The sequence below is a fragment of the Gordionus sp. m RMFG-2023 genome, chromosome 1 (assembly GCF_954871325.1).
Source record: "Gordionus sp. m RMFG-2023 chromosome 1, tfGorSpeb1-WG-v2, whole genome shotgun sequence".
Taxonomy (NCBI): Eukaryota; Metazoa; Nematomorpha; class Gordioida; order Chordodea; family Parachordodidae; genus Gordionus; species Gordionus sp. m RMFG-2023.
This window is the reverse complement of record NC_088775.1, coordinates 42821477-42832069: the sequence shown is the minus strand read 5'-3', so window position 1 is coordinate 42832069 and position 10593 is coordinate 42821477. Positions and strand designations below refer to the sequence as shown.

Genomic DNA, 10593 nt, shown 5'->3' with positions numbered 1-10593 from the left:
TAACACGATATTCCCCATTCCTGATAATTTATTCGTTCGCTAATCGACATATAACTCGTATTCACGCACGACTCAAGTTGGAAGTCTAAAGTAAAAAATAAAAAAAACAGAACAAATATTTTATTAATTAATAATAAAATTTCAAATCTTCGTTCTCTGGTCGATGACTCAAGTTCATAGAACTATTCGTCCTCTAGTCTACTAAAGTATATTATATTTCGTATAGCGACTCAAGTTGGAAGTCTAAAGTTGAAATTAAAATACAAATGTTTTATTAAAAATAACTAATTTAAAATCTTCGTCCTTTTGTACTTTGTTTCATAGAACTATTCGTCCTCTAGTCGATTCATGTTGATAGACTTGAGTTCACAACTCGAGTCAATTTTGGGTAAATTTTTTCGGCCCAAAACTTGACTCCAGTAGTCGACTTAGTCGATTAACAACACTAGTATAAGAGATTTATATATAAAAAGTAAGTAGGCATATAGTTTATAATCCTCTATAATATATAATTATTTATAAAATATTAGGTAAAATGCCACTTTTACAGACGTGTTTAACAGTTATATAATATATTACAGTTAATATTTTAAAATTTTATTAATAAATGCTTTTGATAATAAATATAAGTAACAATTTTCATTCAATTATTTAAAGGCATCTATTTATTTAAAATATTATTAAAATTAAACGTCTTATTTTTCATCCCACAATGGATGTAATAAATTAGATATATTTCTTCTCTTTTTTTACATGTTTTTAAGAAAGCTATTTTTTTTCTTCTTTGAAAAAGAGTTTTGAGTTAAATTTTTAATATTAAATATATTTTTGATATTATTACAAACTACTATTATTTTAAGATATAATATACCAAAATAGAGGTGGTGCGACAATAAGATATGAAATCTTAATTGCTTGCATGATATCACTCTGGTTCTTATTTTATAGTTACAAAATACTAATATGGCACCTTGCCTTGTAAATAACTCAAGGCTTCAATATATTTGCATAATTTCTTCTAAAGATATTTAGTGTTATAATTTATCTAACATAATAAATTTTGATATGAGTTACCATCGTGAGTGTCATGGCTATGACTACAAATTAATTAGTGTGGCTATATAATTTAAGATTATTACTACAGCTGCTGAGAGCATATGATTGCATATTTTAGACAAGCAATAATGGTCAACTGTGTAGTCGTTTATATATCATTAAAAATGGAAGATAATCTTTTATAAATTTAATATCTCACAATAATTTTCTCGATTACTTATTTAGCTTCCATCATGTCATCTTAGAGGAAGCTCTAACCACCATAGAGGTTTATAATTTGGATTGGTCATTTATATTCTCTTCTACATATTGTTGATTTGGTAAGGTTTATAAATTTTTCCTTATTAGTCCATTCTATAAAACATTGTCTAAAATGGTAACAGAGAGTTATACTAGTTTCATGACCTTTTGTCAATGTAACTTGCTAAAAATTATATAGCCTTATGATTTTATCATTAATTTATATTTGAAGTATTAGGAATTGTAAAAAATATTTTTTCCATTATCAATTGATGTATGAATTAATTAACCTATTTTATCACTTTGTTTAGACGAAAATTTTTTTTATATCAGCAATCGAAAATATTTTATACTTTAATAAATAGATTTTGTATTAAAAAATATTATTTTAAAAAATGTCTTGTATTGTTTTAATTATTTATATGCTAGTTTATTTTGTATGCAAAACAAAATATAATAAATGACAAAATATGAAATTCAGAATTATTGTTTAGAGTTAGCAAATTTTAAGAAAGTATAATATATTAATATAAAACCAGGTCAAAAGCAGGCCAAAGGCACGCAAATAAAGGTATGGGGGCCAAATTTTAAGAAAGTATAATATATTAATATAAAACCCGGTCAAAAGCAGGCCAAAGGCACGCAAATAAAGGTATGGGGGCTTCGCCCCCATAAATTTTTTTTTTTAGTTGAGCCCCCTGAGATTATAAAGGCTAGCGACGCCCCTGATAGATGATGATATTTCTAATGAAAAATTTAAAAGTTCCTTAACTGCATAGATGTTTTGTCCTCATGAAAGGAGCTATCATCTTACAAATTTGGTCATGGTTGTTAATTGAACGAGTTTAAGTGTAGATAATTTGTAAAACCTAACATTCATCATATTAATGAACCTTCGATTTCAGGGTCAATTTCAGATTCATATATCAAAATATGGAAAAGAATCATTACGGGGTGATAGAAATATTTTCAAAAATAAATGCTGCTCAAAGAAAATAAAAAATAAAAGATTTATTTGAAATTTATTCATATTTTTATTCATATAGATATCGGCGGCACTATGACATCATTTTTAAGTTTTAAATTAGACCCCCCCCCCCCCCCTCCGTCATATTTTTAAGCAATACACAGCTGATAATAATGTTTTTTATTTTTTACTTTTATTGTTTTGGAATTATTAAATGATAACATATTAAATGAACATTTTTTTGTTATTATTCAGCGTTCATTATCTTATTTTGTTGTAGAAACAACAATAATATAATTTTATATAGAATAAATTAAATCATTTTTGGATTTTGAAAATTTTATTAATTCATTATTATGATTACCAATTGAGCTCAAATTGTAATTAAATGAAGGTGCCCACTTTTAATTTTCAAACTCAGAAGTTAAATATAAGGTGTAGGTAACTAAATTAAAATGGGAATATTACTAAATAAAACAATAAATGTTTTATATTAATCGAATACACGACATAAATTTTATAAGATGCTTAATATTTACATTAATTTATTGACCTATCTTCATAATAATATCTAAAACATGTAGACTATACCATACTTGATTTAATGGTATAATTTATCTTAATAAAGTAGATGCCAGTTTTTTATATGTCTAAGCTGTAAGCCAAGATATCTAAAGAATATGTAAATAATACATAATCCTATGATGAAACATATAATACTTTTCTTCTGGATGTAATTGTTAACATATAAAAATGTTATTTGTAATTAAGCATATAAAATGTTTTTAAAATGCTGATATTTTAAGATATATAATAGCGTAAAGCATATCAGCATGCAGAAATAAAAAAACAGCGAAAATGTATTGACCTATGTATCCTTCCGCCATTTTTATTTTTAAATAAGATGGTGGCAAAAATTATTTTTATTGGTGCTCTCCTTTAGCCAAATAACGGTTTCTAAAAGATAATGGAAGTTCCTAATCTAACATCGTTAACTGGCTATGAGCAAAAGTATGAAAATATTGGGTATTTAATTTAGTTTACAAATTTTAGGAATTAGTATATTCATATATTATTTAATATATTATATATAGAGAAACGAAAAATCAAAATATTGAAGTTTTAGCAGAGAAACATGTAACTTTATTTCTCAGGCTTTAAATCAATATTTTATTTTAGCCATATATGATAAAACCAGGGGTTGTTCAACCTCCAGTTAAATTGGAATACCCAAATAAAGGTAGGTCAACTAATCAACTAAACTATCTACTCAAACAGATTATACCAACAGTTTGGAAACACCATTTTGCATGGCCCTTTCAAAAACCTGTAGATACAGTTGCCTTAAATTTACCTGTATAATTTATTTAATTTTTTTATTATAACAATAATTTATAGGATTATCACAAAATTATTAAACATCCTATGGATATAAGCACAATTAAGAAAAGATTAGAAAATCATTATTATTATTCATCAAAAGAATGTGTAAATGATTTCAATACAATATTTACCAATTGCTATGTATATAATAAACCTGGTGAAGATGTTGTCTTAATGGCACAGGCAATAGAAAAAGCATTTCAGGCTAAATTGACACAAATGCCTTTGGTAGAAACTGAAATACCACTTCTAAATAAGGGGAAAGGTAAAAGAGGAAGATCAATTAAAGGTTTTTATATTGGGTATAAATGGAAATATATTTTTTCATAGGGTTTAACAACCAAATAATAGCAGAAAAAATTAATCTTCCAACAAAAAATTATGATATTATAAGTGGTGATGATGAAAGCAATGATGATTCATTATCCCAACTTAATAACAATCTGATAATTTCAACAGATTTATCACCCTTAAATCAATATCCTATACTAGACAATCAATTGAAGCCTCATTCATTATCATTCGAAGAAGTATCATTAGTTACTAGTTCAATATTAATAATGACAACATCTATTATATCTCATGCTTTTTCAAGCAGTAATAATACTAATACCAATAACATTGGCAATGCTTTCACCATTTCCACTAATTCTATTTTAAAAAATTATCCACATCCTGCATCATCTATCTCCAGGGGATCACTGATAAAATCATATATTGTTCCAAATTTAGATGCTCAAATCCTTAGCATAACTGGAAAATCTAATATCAATAAATCCACTTATCCAGTGCAGCATAAATCAGTAGTAAGGCTCAAATATATTATTATTTATAACAAAATTTTGTCCATTGTTGGATATTGCATTTTTATATTACACAATTTTGTGAGGTTTTCTATTTTTTGTTAAATAATTTCTAAATTAATTTTTTTTTCTTTTTAATTTATAAAGATAATTTGTATATAACTCAGACATGTAGCCATTATAGTTATGGAAAGGTTAAATGTTGACTATTTTGGCTCAATCTACAAGCATGTCCCTGAGAAAATCTGTTAACATTAAGGCCTTTTAATTTATATTAGTTTCTTTCAAATTTGAGCTTTCTTTTTTCTAAGAAAATCCCCTATGCTAAAATGATAGCCTTCGGCCAAAAACAATTCTAAAAATATATTAATCACTTAACTTAAATAGCCAGCAATAATGTTGTTAAATGGCTCAATTTTAGCCAATTTTTAAAAACTGATAACTCCAGAAAAATATTACACATGCTTGGAGATTTTGCTTATAAAAGGCACAAAGATTTGGTGATCCATTAGCGAAATCTTGAAGCTTAGATTATATTTTTCCGTTTCCCTAACTTTCATATAAAAACCTTTCATATAAAAAATTGCAACTGAGAATAATTGCGACTTTTTTTATGATTGGTTGTGATAATTGCGACTTTATACCCATTGGTTATAAAAAATTAAACATATTTATAATATATATTTGAAAAATCGTGATTTTTGGAAAGCCTCTACGAGGCAAGAGCTTGGCTTACTTATCCCATGGTCCCGGGTTCGAATCCCGGGAATGGTCATGTTTTTTTTCTTATTCTAACTTGGTGGTTCTATCCTTGGGGGGATAATATATAGGAAGCCAGACTCGACCACGTGATTCCGTATTAATATATTAAATAATAAGAGTTTTATTACATTTTAATAAATTTTGGTTGGTATTTAGCAAATTAGGTTGGTATTTAGAATATTTACATACATTCATTCATTAACCATATAAAGTCACAATTATTTATATGAAAGGTTTTTATATGAAAGTTATACCAACCATATTTTTCTGGCTGAAATATTGAGATGACCATATACATAAATATATACAATCTATTGTGTTTAAGCTAATTTTTAAAATGATTTCATTAGTGTTTGGCAGGGTTGTTACTTCAATTTAGATTATCTTTAAAATTGGTTCTAAACTAGTCTGGGGTAAATAATATTTGGTTGACTAAAATCTTAGGTTAATAGAACTAATTTTTAGTGTCAAGTTTTGATTCCTAAACAAAATATGCTGATATAGGAATATGTCAGAAGTGTCCTAGAGAAAAATACCTTTGGACAAAAAGTAAAGAAAAGGACAAAGCTTAAAAGAACATGTTCATTTTTTATTAATAGAATATTTAACTAATGATAATGTGCATCCACTATAGATTTTGCACAATTTATAAAATATTATGCCCTTATTCTAAATACTAGGGAAATGTTTAGAAGTGGGCTAAATGTATTTAATGCAGAGTTGTGAGCCTAAGAGTTCAAGAATTTTAAACTCTTTTTAGCAGGAATTTTGACAACAGGAACTTTACTGATTTTACGATACCCAAACACATAATAATTTCTTAACCTAATTTGGGTTCACCCCTGGTTTTATGGCAAAACCTAATGTGGACTAGGGTTAATTTAAGCATAAAAGTAGATTATGAGAAATAGTTAATTTTATTAGACACTAAACACACTATATTCGGTAAAATTCAGTTCCGGACTGGTACTGAACTCATCGACCATGTTAGCATTTAGCTAGAAGCCATGCAACTAAGGTAAGGGTTAGTATTTATATTAGATGAGTAGGAATATTAGTTTGACACCAAATCAACTACATTGGTTTAATCTAAGATACTTAGAGCATAATGGAGCAATGGGTAATTCCATGACAAATCGACCAGCGATTTGGCCGACCATATCAAAAATGAATGAAACTTGGCATGAGTTACTTATGTTGTAAATGTTAATAAAATCAAAATTTTAGAGTGCTAGCTCAACCTGATCCAAAGATGTATGCCTTCTATGTCGCAAAAATCGTGAAGTGTGTGATTTCATTAAATCTTATTATTTTAAAAATACTTATGATAGAGTTACAAATTATATATCATTTTATAGCCCTTAAAATTTTACGTTGGAAAATATTAAAAAAAATTAATAAATTTCAAGTGTTTTCTTATTTTCGGTAAAAATTAAAAATTAACATTGTTAGGAAGGGATTTTTTTGGGTGCTAATATTCACTATAAATGTTTATAACCTTTATATTAAACGATTTAATAAAAAATCTTGATAGCCATTTTGTTTTTTTAATTTTATTTAAATTTTTATTATTTTTATAAATAAATGTAATATAGATGACGTTATATTTTTTATAATATATAATTTTTAATAAAAATATGAATAGTATTGTGATTAAAATTAAAAAATCAATTGAGTATAATTAAGATTGATGTCCAGGGGTGATATGTAAGCCCATACAGATATGATTTTATTAGGATGCTATATTGTAAAATAAACATATTTTAAAATTTTATACACAAACAATATAAAAATAAATACCTCTTGTTTTAATCTTATACCATTTTGTGCTTATTAATAAAATTTCTTGAGACAATAATTTGTAGGTATGTCCTGTTTTTGATTAATGGGTGACCATATCTTTTTCCTCAATTGTGGGGTAAAAGAAAGATGGCGATAGTCCACGGGGATGTAAAAAGGAAATTTATATCTCCTCAGTAATTTCATTCTTTTTTAGTATTGTAGCTAACCACCAAAAATCGTCTTAAATATATGTTACGAATCCTTATCGGCAAAAGACAAATTATTGGCATGTGAGATATTGTTAATTGAAAGTCCTCTGCATATGAATATATTTTTGATTTAAGCTTACTTAAACTCAAAGGAAATACAGCATATATTTCCTGAGTTCCTGGAATGGGACGAGCTAAATTGAATCTTCTCATGGTTTAATTTCATGTAAATTGTATTGTTCGTTGGTTATATATGTAAAATTTACTGATGGCATGTTTTGTTTTGCAAACTGATATAAATAAACGGGCGTTAAAATGTGTGCAGAATTGATGCGCTGAAGGCTTGAACGTGCTGCTAATCTTTTTAATGTTCCGCCAAGGCCATCACATGGACCTTTTCCATGGGATGTAGCTGAAAAATTTTATTCAGCTGCTATACCAAAATCTGATTCATGATAACACAGATTTATAAAAAAATTTCTGTTTTTATATTGTGCAGCTGATCTGTCAGAGCAGTAATATATTTTGTTTGGCTTTTTGCTGAATTGATTGGTCAAAAATTTTATTATTTTAGTCTGGTATAAAATAACATCATGTTGAAGTGACTCTGATATTACCATATAATTAAGGTTTTCTATATTGCCATTATTATAATATGCTATCATAGGATGGATTGTGGCTTGATTATTATTCCAATGGAATCCTTGAACAGTGTCTTGCATTATAATTGCACAATTTTCAGATAAATAACAAATTATCATAAATTCATTTGGTTGTAAAAAATGTTTAAATTTTGAAATATATAGTGTTGTACGAAGTTCGTTTTTTTGAAAAAAGGTGATGAACGGCGTTCCTTTTTTTTGACGAACTTTGAACGTGAACGCGTTCCTTTTCTTTGATGAACGCGTTCAATTTTAAAAACACTTTTTATTTTTATTTATTTCAAAAATTAATATTAATCCGCATTTTTTAACAAAAAAGTCTTATATTTTTATTTATTTGAAAAATTAATATTTAATCCAATTTTTTAACAAAAAAGTCTTATATTTTTTAATCAGCTGTTTTTACCTTTTCCTCTTTCAGATTGCAGTTAACGTATCATAACGTGCTACTGCTAGAGAAGATAAAATTAAAGTTTATTAATTTGAATATTTTATATTTTAATTTAATAGATTAGCATTTGCATGGATATAAATATTTCATCATCAGATTCTGAAAATCAAAATTCAATATTAGATGAATTAGAATTACCATAGCCCAAATATCAAAAATATTTCACTGTTTTAAATCAAAAGGTAATTCAATAGTTACCAAATGTAAAATGCGTCCAAAAAGTATTATATCAGTGTCAACATCTTCAATCTCCAATTTAAAAAGACATATTATATAATATGTATAACTATATAGCCAGTTAATAATTTATTATAATTGTTCCAAGTAAAAATAATTACATAATATATAGCTAATTATAATAAGGCATTTTAATATTAGTATTAGTCCATTCTTAGCATAGATATGAAAGGGAAACTAGTATTTTTATGGGAGCTAATTTTGTTTGTCAATGTATTTAAAATAGGGGAAAATAAGATATATACTGTGATATGTAAAATTTTAAAAAACATAAATATTAAAAAGAATATATCTTTTGTCAAGAAAATGAAAAAGATTCTTTTCAGACTAGTTAAAAATGTCAAAAAGTACTGAGTACAAGATACAAAAGGATCTTGTATCTTAGATACAAGTATTTGTGGTACTGCCAAACACTGATTTTAGAATTATTTTATAAGTCATAACTTTGTTATTACCAATATAATAAAATAATATTATCTGTAGCATAATATATCAAAAATTCCTTAATTTTTACAGAGTTCTCATGATAGTATGATGCAAGAAATTAATGATCATTTAACAAATTATAGTGATACAATTAAAAAAAAAGTAAAAGCTGAGAAATTTAAACAACAGACACTCTTAAATTATAAAAAAAATGCATCAAATGTGATTCAATCACAAATTGATGATGCAATAATTAACTTCATTATAGAAGAACTAGAGCCTTTTAATATTGTTGAAAACCCTGCTTTTGTAAAAATGATAATCACATTACAACCAAATAAAAAGGTTATGTCACGCCCCCCTTGTGTCAAAAATATCAAAAGATTATAATATCATGATAGATAAAATAATAACTTGTTTAGGCAATCAAACAATTCCTTGCATCACAGCAGATTCATGGTCATCATACCATCGGTATTTTGTACATTAAACTTTGAATATATCAATTTGTTTATATTATTAGTTCGTTTTTAGGCATGACTCTACACTGGTTAGATGCTGTCACTTTAGAAAGAAAATCGGCATGCTTAGCTTGCCAAAGGCTAACTAGCAAACACACATATGATTATTTAGAAGAAATTTAAAATACATAATAAGGTAACTTTATGTGTCACTGATAATGCAAGAAACTTTTTAAAGGCCTTTAGGTATAAATAAATAGTCTATATTTTAATTTTTATATTTAAAAAAAATTATAGATTATTTGAGAAAATATTTGAAGATGAGGAAGATGAAATTGAATCATCATCATTAAATGAGGTGCTTGAAAATCAAAATAGGGAGGAAAACTTTATCTATCTCCCCAAACATCACTATTGTGCTTGCCACAATCTTAATTTAGTGGCAAGTGTTGATGCTGAAAAAGCATTAGAAGATGTATCTTTTAAAAGAATATCAAATAGTGCATTTGATAAATGCGCATTTGATAAATGCAAAAGTTTATGGAACAACAGTCAACATCATTTGCTGCAGACTTAAAGAGTAATTTGTCAAGATTACTTATTAGGCCTGTTATTACCCGATGGAATTCTTATTATAATTATTTAAAATTAATAGATTCCTTAGTAAAAGAAAATTCTAGTTTGTTTGACAAAGTCTGTGATATGGGAGGATTAGCTAGACTCTCAAACAATGATAAAATATTTTTGGAAGAGTACTGTATTGTAAGTCCTAATAAAATTTTTTAGAATAAATATTATAATGAATTTTTTTAAATATTAAAATAGATCATGGAGCCTATTGCAACAGCTCTCACTATTTTAGAAAGTGAGGAAAAGATGCATTTGGGATATTTGACCCCGACAATAACAATAGTTATTATAAAATTAAACAAACTCAGTGGTCTAAAATATGGGCAACCATTGATAGATGCTGTATTAAATGGGATTAATAAAAGGTATTAAACCTATTACTATCAAATTAATTACATATATTTTATTTTTTTAAAGATTTCAACATATATATGAAGATCAATATCTTCTTTCAGCAATTATACATCCGATATTCAAACTTCAATGGCCTTGAATAAAGCTTCCACAAAATGAACCTTTAAAGA

At 26.5% G+C, this 10593-nt stretch overlaps 1 protein-coding gene and 1 long non-coding RNA gene across 9 annotated transcripts in view; both read left to right on the top strand.

Moving 5' to 3' along the window:
* The first annotated feature begins 3151 nt into the window (after window positions 1-3151).
* Window positions 3152-10593, top strand: part of LOC135922555 (bromodomain-containing protein 3-like) — a 102302-nt gene continuing 94860 nt past the window's right edge. For 7 of the 8 annotated variants that reach the window (XM_065456948.1, XM_065456947.1, XM_065456952.1 and 4 more), the window contains exons 1-5: window positions 3152-3274; window positions 3358-3400; window positions 3443-3619; window positions 3662-3935; window positions 3977-4452. In XM_065456948.1, coding sequence (XP_065313020.1) covers window positions 3231-3274; window positions 3358-3400; window positions 3443-3619; window positions 3662-3935; window positions 3977-4452 — 1014 coding nt within the window. In that variant the 5' untranslated portion in view covers window positions 3152-3230. Of the gene's footprint in view, window positions 3275-3316; window positions 3401-3442; window positions 3620-3661; window positions 3936-3976; window positions 4453-10593 lie in introns of all 8 variants that reach the window. The other variant, XM_065456949.1, reaches the window with a different exon arrangement.
* Window positions 9340-9950, top strand: LOC135922557 (uncharacterized). The gene is made up of 3 exons (XR_010570959.1): window positions 9340-9452; window positions 9502-9685; window positions 9737-9950. It is a non-coding gene; the product is annotated as an uncharacterized LOC135922557 (long non-coding RNA).